The sequence below is a fragment of the Bradysia coprophila genome, chromosome IV, assembly GCF_014529535.1.
Source record: "Bradysia coprophila strain Holo2 chromosome IV, BU_Bcop_v1, whole genome shotgun sequence".
Taxonomy (NCBI): Eukaryota; Metazoa; Arthropoda; class Insecta; order Diptera; family Sciaridae; genus Bradysia; species Bradysia coprophila.
The window spans coordinates 11,787,757-11,809,236 of record NC_050738.1 but is presented as its reverse complement, the minus strand read 5'-3'; the positions used below and the strand labels follow the sequence as shown (position 1 = coordinate 11,809,236).

General features: G+C 37.4%; 1 protein-coding gene across 3 annotated transcripts in view; it reads right to left on the bottom strand.

Annotated features, from left to right (window-relative positions):
• LOC119066270 overlaps positions 1–21,480 on the bottom strand; it is a 40,063-nt gene that overhangs the window by 5,872 nt on the left and 12,711 nt on the right. For all 3 annotated transcript variants that reach the window (XM_037168627.1, XM_037168626.1, XM_037168628.1), the window contains exons 5-15: positions 17,788–17,869; positions 5,686–8,065; positions 5,389–5,628; positions 4,822–5,326; positions 4,666–4,753; positions 4,509–4,602; positions 4,196–4,448; positions 1,262–4,137; positions 1,066–1,202; positions 235–1,002; positions 42–181 (exon numbers count right to left, since the gene is read on the bottom strand). In XM_037168627.1, the coding sequence (XP_037024522.1) occupies positions 42–181; positions 235–1,002; positions 1,066–1,202; positions 1,262–4,137; positions 4,196–4,448; positions 4,509–4,602; positions 4,666–4,753; positions 4,822–5,326; positions 5,389–5,628; positions 5,686–8,065; positions 17,788–17,869 (7,563 nt within the window). The remainder of the gene's footprint in view (positions 1–41; positions 182–234; positions 1,003–1,065; positions 1,203–1,261; positions 4,138–4,195; positions 4,449–4,508; positions 4,603–4,665; positions 4,754–4,821; positions 5,327–5,388; positions 5,629–5,685; positions 8,066–17,787; positions 17,870–21,480) is intronic.

The following is a 21,480-nucleotide window of genomic DNA, read 5'->3' as shown; positions in this document are numbered from 1 at the left end:
CGTGAAAGGTTCTATTTTGTGACAGTTCGCAAGGTAGTTACTTTTTCGGCAGTCGTCTCCCGTCAAATTAAATGGACACTGACAATAGAAACCGGCAGCCAGATCTATGCAAGTTGCGCCTGGAGGACATGAATTGTCTTTGCAGTCGGTGATGTCCTCTTCGCAATTTTTACCAGCAAATCTGAAATTCACTCGTAAGTAAATCAAACTTAGGCAAAAGACTAAAAGTATTACCCTTTCGGACAGACACAAGTGTAGCCCACTCCATTGTCAATGCATTCAGCGCCATTCTGACAAACTCCGGCATCGCATGCATCAAACTCATATTGACAACCGATTCCGGTATAATCTTCAGGACACGAACAATTCAATCCAGAGCCAAAATCTCTGCACTTGCCGCCATGCATACAAGGATTGCCAATGCAACGTTCCGGAGCTGTTTCACATTGCTTGCCATCCGTTCCGCTGGGACATACACAGAAATAATCTTCAAACAAATCAATGCATGTTGCGTCGTTCTGGCACGGTTTCTGTAAAGTGCATGTTGCAACTTCCTTCTCGCAACGATCACCAGTCCATCCTTGTAGGCAAATGCATTCGAAAGACCCGATACGGTCCCGGCATTGGCCACCATTCAAGCACGGAGAGTATGCACAATCATCAATGTCTGTTTCGCACATTTTTCCGGTGAAACCTTCTCGGCACATGCACTCGAATCGATTGTCCAGGTCAACACAACGCTCTGTTCCCACTGGACTGCAAGGATCTAACAAACACTCGTCGATTTCAGCTTCACATTGCAGACCAACGTAGCCTGGCCGGCATTTGCAAGTGAATCCATCGAGTTGATCAATGCACGTAGCACCGTTTTGGCATGGTGCACTTTCGCAATCGTCGATAGCATGTTGACAGTTTTTGCCAGTGTATCCAGGTTCGCAATTGCATGTATAACCGTCGACTAGATCCAAACATGATCCACTATTCTCGCAAGGATTGTGAGCACTGTGTGTGGGAAGGATAAATTTAGACTTTTCGTTTTAAATTATGTTACGGATGTGTGCTCACCAATCCATTATGTCAATATCACACGAGTCTCCAGTCCATCCAGGATGGCAAACACACTCATAGTTGAAAAGTCGATCGACACAAACGCCATGCTTGCACGGTTCAGAGAGACAAAGATCAATTTTTTCTTGGCAACGCTGAAAAAAGGTTTATTTCAATTCTCAGCAACCAGAGCGTTAATGCGCATTCAACTTACCTTTCCGGTAAATCCAGGAGGACACCCACAGCTGAAATCGTTAACTAGATCCGTGCAGTTCGCTCCGAGTAAACATGGATTCTCCGCACAATCGTTGATATTTTTCTCACAATGTTGTCCTTCCCAGCCTGATATGCATTCGCATTTATAACGTCCTTGTTGCAAAGCTATACATGACGCTCCGTTTGAGCATGGATTTCCACTAGCTGTACATGGATCGATAGTTATATCACAATCGATGCCTGTGTAGCCGCTTCGACAAAGGCAAGTGTAGTTATTGAAACCAGGTTCATCTTTACACATAGCGCGTGCAGGGCATGTGTCGTTTCTACAATCACTCATTTCTTCTTGACAATTGATGCCAGAGTAACCAGGTGGACATTGGCACCGATAGCCTTGTGGTAAGTCGGTACACTGTCCTCCATTATAACATGGCTGCGATGCACATTCGTCTATGTCAATCTCACATCGTCGACCCGAAAATCCTGCTGGACAGAAGCATTGAATATTATGTCCCATTGGAACACACAGACCACCGTGTTGACATGAGGTCTCTGTACAAACGATCGGTTTGCATTCTTCACGACCGGCTGCACTTTGTCCATCTGTTTTCATATTGGTGGGACATTCACTACATGCTGTCATACCAGCAACGCTTTGATAGAAATTTTGAGGACAAGCTGAACAGGGAGCGAGACCAGTTTTCGAATAAAATCCTGGTGCGCATTTCGAACGGCAACGATCTTTTCCTGGAGCTGATGGTTGGAATGTGAATGTTCCAGCTGGACATGCTTGACAATCCTTGAAACCTCCAGTTGGCGGTTCGCCGGTGTAGGAATTTCGTGGACATTCGAGACACGGTACCAATCCTGTCGGTGAATATGTTCCATAGCCGCAAACTGGAACGCAAGCACTGATGGCCTTTGAGCCTTCTTCTTTCGTGTATGTTCCCGGTGGGCATCGTAAGCACGATCCTTGTCTGTCTCTACTTTGATAAAATCCTCGCGGGCAGTAGGTACATGACTTTTGTTTGTCACCGGCAAAGGTTCCAGCAGGACAATGTAAACAACGTGGTACATCATTCGTATCCATGTTCAAAACTTCACCGACACTACACGTGAATCCGCGACTAATTGAGCTTTTCAATGCTCGAAGTGGCGGACACTGATTTCCGATACTCGACACATTCAATAACGGTTCAATAACGGCACTGGCGTAAGGAACGCTAAGGTCAAATATGAGATTCAAAGTGGATCCACACAGGTCGTACAGTTGTGGTTGTCTTACGGCGGGAATAATTACCAAAAGGAATTCCATTTTCACAACATTTTCCTCCAACAAAGTCGGAATCGATTTGATAAACGACACGTTCATGTTGATGTTTACAGCGGAACAACGTTGCGACAACAGTTGATTTAAGTTGCCATAGTATTGCTGTAGAAGATCCTGATATTGACCTAAACAAGCTTGAGCAACGGCTCCATTGGCACGATAATTCATTGTAACTGTAACTTGGTAGTCTGCTTGTTGTGTGTTTTCGGAAACGCAATCAGGAACTACAGACGTGGGCTTCCATAAGCGAGACGTTTCGCACGAGAAAGTCTTGACCGGGTCTCCATCGGTGAATCTGTAGCCGGGTTTGCATGTAGCAATACACTGAACTCCACTGTCTCCTGGCAAGCAGTTCAATGCCCCATTGACTGGAGGCTGTAATTCCCAATCGACACAAGGTGTGGCTTGGACGGACACTTGGAAGTGACACATTGCTTTGTTATTAAATCGATCGGTAGCGACAACGGTCACATTTTCAAATGTTCCAATCGGTATGGTGGCTCTATCTGGTATGAATGTAAGCTTCACATCACCCGAGTCATCAGACACTTTGATTCGCTTCCGTGTTTCGTTGAAGTTCACCGAATAGCTTTCTTGTTTGTCAACCAGTTCAATCACATAACTCTGTGGACAACTCAACAATGGTGGAGTAACGTCTGGCACGGTGATATTGATTTCGCATATAGCAACGTTTCCGTCGTAATCGAATGCAACATACTTAACAACCGTGTCTTGGAATAAGTACATCGGAGTCTTGAAATTCTGTGGTTTCACTTCCAATCGAGCAATTGATCCAGAGTTGTCTAATGCCGTTGGTTCAGTGAAGTTTACTGGCATGACACCTCCGTTTTCATCACGACGTACAACAATCGGTTGTTGTGGACAATTCTGGAAAACTGGTGGTTCGTTGTCGACACAAGGTGAGTATCCGTAATCGTAGCCCAAAAGTGGTTCTTGAGCTGGCTCCTCACAGCCCATCAATTCGAATTTCAAACAGGCGTTGTCCATGTACTGAACAATACCCAAAATCACAAATCTGGCTTGAACGTATTTCGGCAGTGTGATCATCGCAAGCTCTCCATAATTTCCAGGATCTCGCATGGTTAGATTGAAGTTGGGGAAGTAGACAACGTAGTTTTCGCTTTCCGACTGTTTGTAGAAGAATCGAATTTCAGTCGGTCGGCCGACGATGTCGTTCGTCACAACGCCTTTCACTAGGATAGCCTTCACTCTGTACACCTGGCCAAGATCAACGCTTACGTATGTAAAGGCTTCTTCTTTTCCACACCAGCCAGTGACACTGTTCAATCGAATGTTTCTTGCTTCATAATTTGGTCGTTCCGATGTGGCATTGATAGCACTATCTGGAATTAATCCCGACGACAAGCCTAGCGGCTTAATTACTTTGCATTCGGGTTCCCGGATGCAGCTAATTGGTCGGGGATTTATTAAAATGTAACCCGGTCGAGAGCAACTGAACAATACTTCGGATCCTTGTTCATAACTTCTTGAAATTTGAATGCCATCGCTTGGGCGACTGGGATCTGTAAATTACACATTTCGTTACGGTTTGTTGTTTAATTGAGACCATTCGAATATTACCTTCGCAAACAGGTCCTTCACATCTCAAATCACCAAAGTCCCAGATTCCGTTGCCTTGACAACGAACAACATTATCGTGTTTACCGGTTTGACCAGCCAGTTTGAATGTATGTTGACAACCGAAGAAGAATGAGCTTTGGTACTTGGTGTCAGCATGTTGACCATATTCTGCTCCTGGTGTCGGCATTGGGACACCGCAATCAACTCGCGGACATGATGGCTGAGAACCAGAAAGCCAATAGTCGGGGAAGCCCTAAATTTATCGACAGAGAGTCAGACTAAATACGACAAAAAATTGAGGATTATTTCTTACTGGCTTAGGATCATAGACGCACTGTCTGAAACCTGATGTTGCTGTGTCTCGTAATTGTCTTCCTGGTGAGCTACACGTCAACGTTACATTGTCTCTGTAAATTCAAAGGGCTTGGTCAGTTCGTACATTTAAGTGATGTTCAGCTGATTCGACTTACCTGAATGGCACTAAAACACTTTCCTGGTCTGGACGTATAACGGCTAGTCCCTTGGATTTGTCGTCCGGTAGAGAAACGCATTTTGCATCTGTACGATTTCGATATTTTAGAATTAGATTTCAATCTGTCGAAACATCAAGCTAATGAAATACTTACACATGCATTCTGGTACGGTAGCGTTCCACTGACCGCTTGACAAGCAGAGAAGTGACGAACTGCCCGACATTACGTATCCGAAATTGCATTGGAACCTCACCAAATCACCGAAATGATGCTTCGCTTTGCTTGTTAACAATTTACCATTTTCGGGTACGGTTAACGCAGGACACATGACTGGTACACAAGATTTGTTTTTCTGAATCGTGTCACCGTCTCGGTCACCGGTTTCTGATTTTTCAATGAAATATCCTGCGGTGCCATTACCGGTGAACAGTTCGAATCCAGTATTACACGAGCAAGAATAACTTCCGGCCGAGTTCAAACATTTTTGATCGCAACCGCCATTGTTTTTCGCACATTCGTTTACATCCACACAATCCAATCGGGTACAGCCCATAGCTTCCATTCGCATGCATGGAGCTCCTACATAGTCTTGGATTCGGAATCGAACGTAACGCGCCTCAATGGGAATTGGCAGATTTAAAATCGATAGAGTTGGTTCCTGAGAGTAAGATTTAAAATTTTAGCGAAATCCACTTGAGTTAGCTTGTCATTGAAACTTACCAGGATTCGGAATTCTACAGCTGTTCCATCAGGATTTGCGTAGTCTTTGAAAACATCTGCCAAATCGTCAGAGAACTGCAAACGTACTGCAGATGTAAATGCAACATTTCCGTCGTATCGTTGTACAGACATGGTTCGGAAACCTCTAATAATTGTTGGTGCCTTGAAGTCAACGAGTACCCAATTCGAGCCGGGTTCAATGGAGTTTCCGCACCAGCCGACGGAATTAAGTCTCACCATCTATGAAATTGAATGAATGAACAAACAGAACTCACATTTTTATCAAAAATCAAATACCCCTTTGTGGTAGCCCTCCTCTGTCGATGACACTGTAATGCTGTCGTCAGGAATACCTCCATTTGCTAGGCCTAGATCACCAACAGGTCTACATTCTGTGGTTGGATTGAATCCCTTTTTACATTGGCAGTAGAAAGATCCGGCAGTGTTCATGCAATCCGTAGATGCAGCATCGCACTGGGACGATCCACATTCATTGATATCGTCGCAAGTTGGAGTGTTGTCAAACTCTTGTTCCGTGGAACAGCGAATGATATTTGGTCCACTCAACTTATACCCTTTGTAACATTGGACACGAGCTTCATCTCCGAAGAAGTACGGTCTAGATTGATCCACGATAAATCCGTTCTTAATTTCAGGGAATCTGTGGCATTGCTTTCTCGTACATTTCGGTACTTCATCGCTCCATGTGCCGTTTGACATACAAATTAAAACTGGATGCCCAGTTCGCTCGTACCCAGGTGCACATTCAAATCGAACAATCGTTCCATAACTTCTACCGCCGCCATTCAACAAAGTTACATTTGCATGTGGAACTTCGGGCAGAGGTACGCACTGAGATGCCATACAAGAGGGTTGACGTTCCCATCTGCCATCGGATAGACATGAAATCTTCTCAATTGGAGCGTTGGTTGGGAAAGCAAAACCAGCGTAGCACTGATACATTGCAATGCCGCGATAAGTTACATTTGATGATCCGATGGAAAATCCGTTATCGATTTGTGGCACTGGTCCACAATACACCTCTTGACACTTTGGAATGTAGTCTACGCTCCAGTTACCACCTTTCATGCAAACGGTCTGAATCTTGTTTTTGCCGGTGGCGAATTCTTGTCCTACAGGGCACGTGAAAGTAATCATTGTACCGAAGGCTGTGTCACGGCTGGATGCAAGTGCTCCGCTGCCAGGTTTCAAATCTGGACAATCTGCACTGAATGTAGCTGACCAACCAGGACTATTGTGCAGAGCATCTGTGACGAATTTGATTAGCACTTCACCGGAAGATGCTGTTAGAGTAAGACGTGGTGCTTTATCTCCGGTAAATCCATCGCCGGAATGTAAACGCAGGCCTGATGTTGAGGAACCATCGAAAACTTGCACAACATCACTTTGATGAACATTGAATTTATCAAAGCGAAGGGATAGTGGTCCCTTGGACGGGTTTTGAATTTTGTACATGCATTCTTGATTGCTTGGATAGTCTCCAAGGCCAAAGGCTGGCGACGATACTGTACCATTTAAAGCTGTTATCGTTGCTTTACATCCCTGAGTATATCTAATATTGAAACCTTTCCTTGAGTCACCTAGACTTGTCTTGAAGTAAACGTATAATTTGTTGCCAGTTGAAATGATTACTTTCGCATTATCCTTGGCCAATCCAGTTAGGCGAGCAATTCCACGGCTCATAGGTGAGTCTCCATCTCTAACCAAAACATAGTCTCGACCAGCATTTAAGTCTAAGTCTTGAACTTCAAGAGAAATTATTCGACCCGGCTGCGCCTGAATGATGTACAAACATTCTAATCCTCCCGGATATTGCTTTTGATATCCAGGACTGGTAAGTATTTGACCCTGAGCAGTTGCTCTCAGTGTGCCACCGCAATTTTGAGGTTCAGTTTTCCAAGTAGCTCGAAATCCTTTACGTTCAACACTACCATCGGATGTAAATTTCACAATCATGAAATTGGAAGCCGTTACAAATGGCTTGTTAGCCAGATCTTCTTTGCCCGATAGAGTGGCTAGAGAAACGGATTTGTCTTCGGTTCGTCCACCAACCAAGATTTGCACAGTATCGAATGTTTTCTCAGTTTCAAATTCTTGGAACTGCAAAACAATGTTACTGCCTTGTGGTCCTTCTAACGTCCATTTGCATTTGCTCAGCGCTCCATATTTATGTGGATAGTTCGGCGATTCGATCACATCACCTCCCGATTGCATATGGAAATTACAATTGGCTGGACAATCTAATTCATCCGTACCATCCCCACAATCGTCGTTGCCATCACATTTGAATGCTTGATTGACGCAACCGCCATTGGAGCAATGCAGTGAATTTTGGGGGCATGCCGTTGATTTGCACATGAACGGTAGAAGACTTTCGCAGGTGTCCAATCCCCATGACTGCATCATACCAGCTAATGAAACGGCAACACATTCACCCGAATTGGGATCCGGTTGATTCAATGACCAGAATCCGGAGTACTGTGACACTAGTCCACCGGAAGCAGATTCCAGAGTATTGGTGCGTAGGTCATCCAATGATGCTAGACCCAACCAGTATTTATCCGAAAAACGTTTGTTGGGGTCGGCCGAAGAGGCAATGGACAGTGTCATATTGTTTTCCGAATAGGAATCAATAGCAACCAATTCAGATCCATAACTGCAAAAAAATGAACAAAAAGAGAAACAAAATTAGCAACAACAGCAACAAGAAAATCATCAAATGTAATTAAAAAATAGATTGAGATAAAACATGACGAAATCATGAAAGTGCAAAATTATGTACAGTCAGTCAAGTGAATAGATTGATACCATCAACACAACGGAGATACCAATATTATGTATCAGATCGAGGAAGAAATTAACTTTCAAATTTTTGTTTTACATTTTTAATACACGTCTCTCTGCTTACACATTTATGATTTTCTTAACATTTTTGTTACGCACAAAGCATCGTTACCAGCGCTCAAGTGTACATTACAATTGTAACATAGAAATCGATTTCATTGATAGATTGAATGAATGTTGTGAGGAACGAGCAAAAACTATACGAACAAGAAAACTTTATAATCACTCTGCTTCAGCGCACAGATATAAATGCTGCGCGCATTAGTAATGCTCTTTTTGCAAACACCGCGGAGAACAGCATGGTAATATAGCAAAATGCGAATGCCATTGGTATTATTTATCATTTAAATTATGTAATTCCAAGTGTATGGTGCAATTGTAATATCACTGGTAGCATGGTAGGTATTAATGTGCGTCTTTTCCATTAGACGCGACATGTAATTAATTTTAAGACGTTGTACGTACACTCGTGTCTATCTCGAATTCAAAACGGAATCTACCACACTTTACACATCGAACGAACAAACCGTTTGAAAAAATTTATTTTAATTATAGATTTTATTACGTTCCGACTACAAGCAAACCAAACAGACCTATTATGATAGTTGTATGTTGCAATTAAGGAAGTAATATAAATAATTTTATTAAATAATGATGTGTGGATACACGTTCAAACATCAAACCGTATCAAATTAGCAAAATATTGAGAACTTAATTCAGAGCCATATTTTCCAGAACGCTTTACAATTCCAGTTCGCCTTAGTTCTTTATGGACACAACAAAAAGCAGTAAAAACTTACTCACTACTAGGTGTTAAATATTCAAATCGAGTCGATAAGTTATCTTTGAAAGAACATGCACTGTGTTTTGCTATTAAATTGTTAATGCTAAAAGTCTTAGCCTAGGCTTTATAACCCACTACTCTTCATTTCATCAGAAATTCCATTGATTTTCTGTTCTCATGCTTGATTCAGTGCTGTGATTCCAAACGTTCGACTGTTACCTCGGAAAATTATTGCTGCAATAGGTGGTGATAAAGTTTTGTTTGTTTGTAATGAACATTGTTTTATGGCTCGCTGCTAGTCACTCTATGACAGATTTAACCTGTTACAGACGGCTGTAATTTGTTATCGACAACGACAGCAATAATAAACGACAAGCTCTAACTAATCAGAATTTTATATAGCAAAAAACATGTTCTAAAGATTTCTGAAATATGGCAAGCATATTAATAGTTTTACGGTTCAAACTATTACTTCATTCGATCGAAGATTTTCAGAGATTGTTTTCAGAAATCTTTCACTTCATTTGTTTTGACCATGCCTTTTGCTATATAAAACTTCATTAGTCAGAGCTTGTCATTTATTATTGCTATCGTGGTCGATAACAGATGACAGTCGTCTAAGCCGTCTTATGAAACAGTCTTATTGTCCAAGAAAGTTGAGATAATTACAAATCTATCGGATCCTCCTTACAAAAATTCATTTGACAATGTACGTATTGCAAAACTAGCATGGCGGAAATCACCACCTGTTATCGAAAATTTTACATTTCTACGGTCATGATTTCTGATAATTTTGTACACAAAACCTCTATCTCCTCTACCTGCTATACACAGTTTCAAAATTTTTACAATCATTTTACCCTAAAACATCTCTACCTCTCCGCTGATGTTCAGTTGTATGCAACGTATTCGTACACGTACATACAAATGATTTTCTCTTTTTCGGGGTAACGATCCTCGATGAAGCATGGTATGGTTAGTGTTAACGCATGTATTGGCAAGAGTTGTCATTACACCACGGAGTCATTTTGGATTTTTGTTCCGTTGAAATAATTTGGTTCCTTTTGTTAAGAAAACAACGATTAAAACAATATGGATCGGGAATACGAACAGGCCAACAATTCACGTCCGATTAGTGTGGAAGCGGTTCAACTTGAGACTACATTTGTGGATTTGAATGATTATTGTTTGTTGAAAGTGTTTGGCTATTTGAGCTTGTTGGATATGATGAACATTCGATTTACATGTAAACGATTTCATGTAGTGTCGGAAATGGCTGCTCATAAATTTAAAAATTTCTGCATGACTTCGTACGTATTTGAAATAACACGGAGAAATCTCCCACTAACTGCATTACACTTTGATAGAGTTATGGATTATATTAATCCGGTTGTGGAGTCAATCAGATCATACAGCCATTATCTTAGTAGCAAAAATGATCGTTTACTAAAAGAAATCGTAAAGTATGATTTCCCGAAGTTAAAGTCATTGTGCGTAAGAGAAGGCCGTCATTTGAAATTAATTAAAAACAAAAACATTGAGATTTTGAACATAGACAAAGTGAAAAGGGGAGATTTAAATATTTTTGCTTGTGGCATAACCAAAGTGAAAGAGCTAAAATTGGCTACTATACATGAATTTGTACCAATTAGAGAACTGCTAAAGTTTTTCGACAAAAATCCAAATATTGAGCGTCTGACATTCTTGACAGAAATCGGATGTCACCTTCCAACAGATTTCTTCAGTCATTTGAAGAACCTCACAATGTTCGATTATAGACTCGGTTCGAATTTTAGAGATCTAGATATCCTACTACAAATTGAAAACCTAACTGAATTGGCACTTGAAAGACACTATAATGGTTCAATGATGGATTCACTCAATACTACCGTAGAGAACTTCCTGACGACCATGGTACAAAAGCAAACATTAAAAGCTATTGACATAAGAAATATATATTTCGATAACCTCGTGAGCGTTCTAGCTTCATTAAATTTGGTATCGTTGCGCTACGTCGGACCATCGTCACATTTTGTACCAAGATTAGCAGAAGTTTCTTTTCCAACATTAAAATATTTAGACGTTAATGGACCGATGGAAATAATAACAATCGCCACTTTGATCAAACATTTACCAGCTTTGGAAGATATACAATTCTCCATGTTAAGGCCGTATAATAGACAGACGATTTTGGAACAACTGACTCAATTAGTATCAGTTAGATGCAATAGACCAGAGCTAAAATTGCATTTCCTGACGACGCCATTAAAGGTTAAGGTAAGTGGAATTTAATTTTTAAAGACCAATCTGAAAATACTAAAGCCTAAAATTTTCAGATTTTTTTCAAACTTGGATGCTACGAAATGAAAGAAAGTGGCAGATCATTTGCTGCTGTAGTTCCGCAAGTTTAATAAGCTCAATCTATAGATTTAATTGATGTAATTTTACCCATGACAATAAAAGTTTGCTTGTAACCGGTTGTTTCAAATATCTTCGTCATATCTCGTATAGCTTATGGAAAAGAACAGATACTCGCTCATTTCTTGAGAATATAGTTTCAATGTGAAATTTCAATTGTTTTCAATTATCTGCACTCATTTCGTAAAGTCATGAAATTCTTTATACTTTGACACAAGCCGTTGACGCACTAGTAGCGAGTATTAAACGCGTTCACAGTTCACACACATACATAATAAATATGTATAATTACTTTAGGGTAACATTATGGTAACTATAGTGACGATTATAATCCATCATAGCTTCAATAGGTAGAATATATGACAGAACAGATGTTTTGGTTTATCCCACTTCATATACAGTAACATGTTACAGACGGCTGTCATCTGTTATCGACAACGACGTCAATTATAAACGTCAAGCTCTGACTAAAGAGGTCTTGTATAGCAAAAAGCATGTTAAAAACAAATGAAGTAAAAGATTTCTGAAATCAATTTCTGAAATTTTTTGATCAAATGAAGTAATAGATCAGATAGTAAATATGTTAATATGCTTGCCGTCTGTGATAGGTTAACATTTGTGAGTGAAAGCATTTATGTAATTTGTGTGCAAATTTTGATCAGATCAGATTGTTGAACATTATGGAGTATCAACCCTATCATACTAACAATGCTAGTCGAACCAGTCAAATAGTGTTTTTGAGTTGAGACTGTACTTGTCTGTTGAAATTGTTTGTCTATTTGGACGTATCGAACATGATTAACATTGGATTGAGTTTACAAAGATTTCGAGTTTTGGTCAGACATTTAACAGTTTTGGAAGTTATAGATTACTCCTGGTTGTAAACCACATGATAAAAAGGTGTTTTTGGAACAAATGACTCAACTGTTACGACTGGAGCGACTTATCCATATTTTTAATTTTTTATTTTCTGCTTTTATCCTCGAGGTGGAAATAGGACATTCGATATTTTTAACGTTGCGAATTGGCAACGGACTATTAGAATATCTACGAGTAAGTGTTATATAGAAAGCGAATGAAGAATAAATCATCTTGCCCAGCCGCGGATTTGAACATCTGGTATTTCCCCAACTCAACACAATATGACTCTGATAGGTAGGTAGTTTATTGTGATTGAATGGAAAACCTGTTACAGTTCTCGCAGGGCTAAAATTGTTATAATAATAACTCAAGATATTATTTGTAGGTCGCGACTAGACTCTGTTACGTAAGAAAGTAGTTTTGCTCCATTCAATAGCAATTATTGACTAATTCGTTTTGATATACCCTCTTTAAGGTACTGGTAGCTATTTACATGCTGTAACAAATGTAAGTAGCAGCCAAGTCAATGCTATTTGTATACCACACACTCTAACCTCAGCCAAACAATTACTTGGCCTTAATTGTTCCAATTTCATTAGACTCTCAGGTGAATACGTTTATTTCAAAAGAAAAAAAAATTGGTTTCAAGATAAACCTTTGCCTGACTGCAGATAGTTATCTTACAATTCGAATGTATAGACGAAAGATTTATGTGGTGCTTGATTTTTAGACACGTAACATATAGTAAATATAGTACAAATAAATTAATTCCATTGCATTGATCAATGATCAGGTTGTAACACAATCAAATCAATCAGTCAGTTCAGTCGATATATTTGCACTTTCAGTCTTCGTAGTAAACAAAAAACAGTTTCTGAATGTCTCTGAATTGAGGACGATTGTACAATTGACACAATTTTTTTTCAGAATTTTATTTATTTATGAGCAGGGAGGAACCTACTACACATTTTCGTTCAATTCATTAATTCATTTTTTTCTTCATTGAAACCATTCAACCAACAGCATTACCCAAAACATCCCGTTATGCCTACACTTCGCATGAGAATTTATTTTATAAAATATTCAACACAATCAACTTGTCGTGCAATGTAGCAAAAATATATTTTTGACACTTTAACATACTTGAACATTAATTAGGTTAATCTTTCATTGTTTGAGGTAAACGTTTGTTTCCTCAAATTTTATCAGTTACCATATCGTGTTATATCTTAACCGAAAAGTGTAACTCATAAAATAAACACACAGTGTGAATGTGGATCAGATGAATGTGCTTCTCAAGTCAAATAAACCATTAAAAATATGTTAAATGTATTCCATCTTTTCTGTGTGCGCGGTATATTTTATGGCATGAGTTAAAGTGTTGAACAGATTTGTAGTTCGGAAAGTGAATAAATGAAAACGAAAGAGTTCAACGAAGTAGAAGCGACAAACCTTATTTACTTAGCTCGGTTTTATATCATTCATGATGCAAGCAATAGAGTCAGAGTTCTACATTCTTTTTTTATTGTTTCATTTGTTTCATTTCACCTACCAAAAGAAGAAATTATAGACCTCTGGATATGTTACAAAAATATAGAATGTAAACTTCGGTAAATAACATCGACCGGTCATTGCACGTGTTTTACGATGCCGTATTTATGTAATGTCATTAGTTTAGCAAAATTTGTCGGTATAATCATTGTCCAGTCTCGTCCAGGTCCAATTGCTACAGATTTAATGGGTCAAAATTAATGACAAATTTACGCGGAAAACATCAAAATTTGATGTGCGCACTCAAACGCACTCATTTTCATATTATTTTGACATAAATTATGAATACGTTTAAGATTAACAGTTTTCGACAGTTTTGAGTTTGTACCCTGTATTGGGACCTGTACGATATGAAAGTCGTTTCTTAAAGGTTAACATAAATGGAATGATCGGCGGAAGATATTTACCGTAAATTTACCGAAGTCGGTAAATGATGGAAATTGTTGTTGCAAAGGATGGAAATCGGGCTTACAATATTTTGAAGTTTATCTGCAAGAAACGATCAACAATAATAATCTACCTGTAATATACGTATGCTATATAGCTATATAGTGTACCATTAATGATGGTCCATTATATTATCCAACGAAATGTTATGTCTTGGCGCGTGTAAAAACGTATTAAATGTTTATTTCTCGGAAAATGCACAAACACGAAAAAACGTTCATTCGTTATTGTTATGATAAATAGCATTTATTACGAAGTATACGATCGATCAGAAATTTACATCAACAACTGAAATTGATTTCATATGTTTGGCCTCTTGTGTATCACATTTCAATAAATCAAAGGTCTTGTAATACAACCGCTTCAAACGACGCACAGAATACAATGAAAACAATGATGAGCTAATATATAATAATGTCATCACAACAACAAATAAAATCAATTTACGATATTATGTGTGGCGTGGCATTAAAACATAATACAACAAAATATATGGCAAAATACGGTTGGGTGAATGAAGAATAAAAAATCATGTAAAAGTCAAGGACATGCATTAAAGAATGAAATTGATTTAGGAAGATTACAAAATATGGTTTACAAAAATTTTCGAGTTGAACGGTACAATCCAATTGGCAATTTAATTATGAGTCATTCAAATGTTGGCTTTTTTCTTTATTTCGATCTATTACCATTTAACAAATCCTAGCCTTTTTACGGTATCTCTACAATCATTTCAAAAACATTTTTAGTCGCGCTAATTCGTTGAACACTTATTAGTATGTGCGATCCCTAGTTTTTGTTGTTGTTGTTGTTGAATACTAAAATCTTTTAAAACGAAAAAAAAACATTTTCTCTTTACATAATGTCTGCTTAACACGTAATATTCAATCATCTTTAAAATTCATGAAGCATGTATGATCGCTCTATCAGCTCTAACATTACTATTCATGAATACCTTTTCAGGTGTATATAATGAGGAAGATAGGGTCAATGACTTTGTTGTTGGTGCAAGAGAAATTGACAACGAGTAAATGGCATTTAAAAAAAAGAGTAAACGATTTTTTCGTTGGTAAGATGGTACCTTTGACTCACGTGCCCGAGAAGAGATGCGATGAAGTGTGGTCGTAGTAAAGGTGATAGGGAGATTACTATTTTCACTTACAATTAAAAGTTGAGGGAAAACTTGAAAATCATAAGTTGTCTCTTAAATCGTACCTTGTATCAAAAAGTTACTTATAATTCACCAATTTTACGTCGACTTACCATTATAAGAGAAAATTACAATTTGTCTGATAATTAGTTTTAAGTTGGTGTAAATTTCAAGTTAGCTATGCATATGGGACGTGAAAAATGATCTTTTAAATGACATAACATCCTAACACTGCAACACGTAATGTTATACCTAATGTTTATCAACTGAACAAAATTATAGGGTCCACAGTAAAGTAGTAGAAAAAATCTTAAGGTCACCTAGAGCAAAGCACTCTCCTAACTTTTGAGCTGAGAACTTTCGACTTATTTCTACGCTACATCTCTTGCTACACATCTGTAACACTTTTACACGACCTTTTTTTGGAAATAAATTGTTAGTTGCAGGTTGGAATACATTTTCACATTTTTTTTAATGGGCGGTCTCGGAATATCACCTACAATAAATAGGAAAAAAAACTTCCATATTAAGGCGAAACCATCCATTCGCAAATTTATAACCTTCTGACTACAACTAAGTAAATTTTGGACTTTCACAAGACACCCGAGGAAACATACCGCCTCAAAATGTATATAATCCGTTCAATATAAAGATTAAGTTAAAATTAAGTAGAGCAATTGAGAATAAAACAAATCTCTTGTTTGTCACGGGATCGCAGTTGTTAACATTAAATGTGTATGAATGAAAATGACCCCTGAACCCATCACCTCTGTACACTGCAGAAGTAAAGATAAATTTCTCCTCATTTCTATCGAACGGTCATCCTAGAAAAACCCATAAGTGTTTGTTGAAGAACAACAAAAACTCAATGTTAAATTGGCAAGTCAAGTGAAACTTTTGTATCGTTAGAGTGAACATTAACCTAGACTGTTTATTGTGCAGTTAATTCGACACAATCGTGCGCATTGGTGAATTTAAAAAAAAAGGTAATAAGGTGCGACAATAGATTTAAATCTGTCTTAAATAAAAGAGGTGGATAGTGAAAATCTTTCGACCGAAAATAATCATTCTTACTCTGTACTGGCAATGCGCGATTTCACCAATATCAATTATTTCATTCATTTTAATACAGTAAGCGCAAAAAAATTATGATTAATTGAAAAATGGTACTCTCGTGTAATGGACTGCATCAATCTTGTTAATACTGTAACATTACGCCATGATTGGCATTGTGTCGCGTTACGACTTATGACCGAAAATTCAGAGGTGTCGGTGGATGTAAAATGTATTCAGCGCGTTTTTCAAATCATTTCTACATTATTACGTAACGTAATCATTTGGCGATTTTGACACGAATATCAAAATATATGAAGAAATTGTCGTTGACTGTCGGTTTTGTGTAAGAGAAAATAATATTTGAAGAAAATGATTGTGAATATGAATAAGTCCTTCTGCTTGAAAAACTTTCAAAACATTAACTTACTCATAGAGTAGCTGGTGTTTCGGCGAAAATTTCTTTAGTTAATTGTTTCAATCAAAACACACACGTCAATATGTTTAACACTAACCAAGATGATTCATGATGAGAATAATGAATTAAAAGAAATTTTCTAATGAATTGATTAAAACGCATGTTTCGTATGTTTATAATGAACAAAAAGAAAAACACTTGTGTGTATATATGGTCTTGTGAGCATCAAAATGCTTCAAATCCAACAACTTTTTATTTGTGTGTCAGTCAGATGTTGCATGTGCGATTTCTCGATATTAATTCTATGAAATTTCTTAGAAAATTGAGTGATTTTATGGAAGCAATATCGTCGGAAAAAAACGATGTGCAAGCAAATGAAGATTTTCATTTTATTTGACCAATAAATGTTTCACTCAATTCATTATGAAGGTTGAACATTCGCTACATAGGAAATTATGTAAGTTAATAGAAAGCATGGTTGGAAGTTGCACTAGCCTTAAACGGGCAAGACCTGACACTTTTTTTTGTATTTTTGCATTGAACATTTTTTTCCAACCTTAGATTGTTGCGGAAGTAATATTTATATGACCAATCAATTATGGACAATGTGAACGACATCAACGCGGTCGAAGACCTCATCAACAAAATATTTTTTTTTATAGAAACAAATTTAGTCACCGCGCCATGCATCATTCTACAAATAAGTAGAACAGTTAGTCGGTTTTCCGTATGGTATGTGATTTGAATTAATTATAGTGGATATGCATAAATTAGCTACAAATTTCAGTGGTAACATCGACTTGTTTCGGATTTTATTTATTTGTTTTATAATTTAATTCGTTAATTACTCACCGTCTACAGAGTTCAGCTGCCTTCTCCCATGAATGTTTGATGCCAAAATATTTGTAACAGTTCAAGCCTCGTAGCTCCCATCCTGTAAAGAATTTGAGTTATTTAATACTCATGTTCGTTCGTAGTGAGCTTTACGGAAAAGAAAGAGTTAAGATTGATTGATGGTAATTTGTCTTTTGGTAGGAATTGTTTTTTCTAGAGAATGTAGTTCTCTAACAAAGCGCAAAGAAGAGAACTATTGAGATAATATAATACAATTCACCTGCATCGGAAGTTAGTTTATAGATCTGCATGTTTGTACAAGCTGTGCTTGTTGTTAGTAGTTAACTATTTACTCGTAAACTTATTTGGCCAAACATCTACATATATAGAGATTGAATCTGTTACTTCTTTTTCTCAAGAATCGAATAGTGCTTGATTTTAAATCTTCTACTTCATTAGTTTTTCTAGACTTTGCTATAAAAGAGAACACAGACCGGAGGAGGTCCATTAATTTTTTCGCCATTCTCGATAACAGATGTCTAGGTGTTTGTAAGATTAAGATCTTATTATGGCTTTTATCTAATCGTGTTCTTAGAAAAGATTTTTTTCTTTTAAATTTAGGCTGTTTGCGGGCATAGGTCTTTTCTAAAGTTAGGCTTTACACTTATGAACTTATGAAAGTTTTTCGAAATCTTTACAAGCCACATGAAAAGAGTTTTGATTAAAATTCGTATCTATGGAAGATGGTACGAAGTTCAACGGATCGATTCGCTCTTTTCTGACAATGTAGATAGCCGGTAGAAAAAGTCTGAAACATTCGAAAACTCAAAAATGAGGCTTTTTAAACTCTATATGAAGTTGAGATGACTTAAAGAAGTTAATTCATGCAACCACTTCATGTTCATCATCAACCGACGACAAAATTGACCGATATAATATCGATCGACTGTTTCATTGATAATCTATAACTACTGTCGACTGATAACCGATTCTAAGGAAATAATGGATTATCAATCGAATGAATTACAGAACATGCATACAAACTACTGGTCGTGACCCGGAAGTACCAGCAAAAGCAAGAACTCGTCTGAGAAAAGTTACCATTCAAAAGATTCTCATTAGAACTGAATCACTATCTAAATGTTACTGCTAAGGTTACTTATCGACAATATTCCCTTGAATTTCGCAGACAATCGATTCACAATAACGTCAAGATCGTTCCACTTTTCTTTTATTTACAACATACTTGACTACATAGCCAAACGGCTGTCGTTGGGAATCGATTCAATTTGAATTCTATAGAGAATAAAAATACAATCATCAACAGCAACAGCAACAGAAACAATTAAAAACCGTTTATAATAAAAATTAGCGAAACGGAAATTCAAGTGTGTCAAACACACGCCGGATATATCACATTTATGATACCAAAATGTTCGTTTTTTATTTCTTCCAAAACATTAAACTCGATTCCATTTCGACTGATACATCGAATGGAGGTAAGAATTGTCGCATGCAGCTATGCTGAATGATATGTTACAATTTCGTTTTACCTACGTATAACACAAAAAAATCAGGTGTGTCACCGAGATACAATGAACAAGAAGTCATTGTTGAGAGCGAATAATGTCAATGATGTCTATTGAAAATGAATAACTTTTGATTTTAGCGTAGTTTGCTCAAGAGATTAAGAACACCAACAAGATGAAAGTAATTTTTAGCATAATGCATACACAACACTCTTAAGATGTATTCATCATAACTGTGAGTCATACTGTGTGTGTGTAATAAATTGTTTTGTTATAATTTCGGCCTAGTTCTCATATTGGTTTTGTCTTTCAGCACAAAAGTTGGTTAAAATAATAAAATAAATTGGAGGACATTTTTGCTTGCTTTTCTGTTGCTAATAATGTGCACATTCATTGGTGAACGAGTATAGAGTGTGTACGGCTTAGGTGTAATTAAAAATGTAAGCCGAACACAATTAGAGATCAAGACGTAAGTTATCATGTGTGTACGGTAATATGACTGCTTTACCAAGAACAAAATGTTGTAGAACCTTTGGTTCTGTTCTTACTGGACTTCTCGAATTTTCAACCCTCTCTTTTTCACTCAAAATGACCTAAGATATCGTTCATGTTCCTATCAAACGTTTCGCAGAACACAAAACTTGTATGGACACGGACAAAGACATTTATACCCGCCATAGAACCAATTCATGCAAGTATAAGTCTACGATCGTTGTTGAACATCAACAGTCTGCTTAAACGTGACTCAACCACTGTCCGTGTCCGTAATATGTATATGCAAAGATATTTTAACCTTCAACTTCATGTTAGTCGTTTCTGAACTCACATTGAGGAATACAAAAGGCTCATAACACATATATGCTCAAACTATAGCGTAATTCAACCTGAAAACCTAACATTCAGCAAATTTACTTTTCATTTTCAACGTATATTACAGTGTGTGCCTGTGTATATCATCTAATTTCAATGCCATCCTGGCTATGAATACGAATGGGTATCATTTAGTTCTAGTTTTCGTTATACGAAAAATAAAACAGAAGAAATTTACCCGACCATATCCATATCCAAATTTATATAGTTTGTCTTCGGTGTATTACCGCACTTGTTATTTGATTAAATCAAGAAATGTATGCTAAAGTTTATCGACCATGTGGATGAGAAAATTACTTACTTACACTACTTACACATAAGTGTAATAGGAAGTGTACACACGTTGAAGAAAGTGCTGACTTAATTTTCGATTTTCTATGCACTTTTTGTTGAGTTTTTCTACGTTATGCCTCGACATTATGCGGTTACGCAGAATATGTTGTACCGCAAGCTGCATTTATATATTTTTTATGATAGTGCGATTATGTTGAGCTAATAAAATGCAGCTATGATACAAAAAAAAACTTTATGAGAAAATAATGTGTGACTTGAATGAGTGAGAAAATGAAAAATTGGACGAAAAAACTAGTTTCTTGAACAATTCTTATTTATTGCACAAAAGGACTGTAAATAGCAACAAGAAGGTAATAAGATGCGGTACAGCTACCGATTGTGCATTATATCCAGAAAATCGTCCTCGTGTTCAAATTATGCGTATCCGTGGTATCCAGGATTTTTACGGTTTCAATTACAGGAAAATTTTTAATCGGTCACCGGGAAGAAGACATAACTACATGGAGCCTTCAGAAAAAGGTAGTTCTTTTCTAAAATTATAATTTGTGGCATTTGTTATCGACAGCGACGAGCAAAAGGATGAGGTCAGGTTATTTCGAAATTTTATTGTAAAATCAATGTTAAAAAACTAATGAAGTAAAAGACCTGGTTTTATGAAAAGAAGTAATAGATTCGATTATAATACTGATGATACCCTTGCTATACATGAAATGTTAAATTCACTCGTTCTATCAAAACAAGTGTACACATTGAAATCGATTGCTAGTCTATCAGCCGATGGGATGAACACGCGCTGACCCTGCGGGAGATTAAGTGCAATACAATCTACGTAGACTACCAATATCTTCTTGCAAATTTCAATTTATATGTAGATGACGAAATGAACGATCGCTGATTTTATTTATTTCTGAAAACATTTTTCTAACCGCAAATACGTTTTGCAAGAAAATCAGCTATACGTTTTGTGAAGCGAGCATATTATTTGCTAAAGGAGAAATGAAAACAACAATTCGTTCCA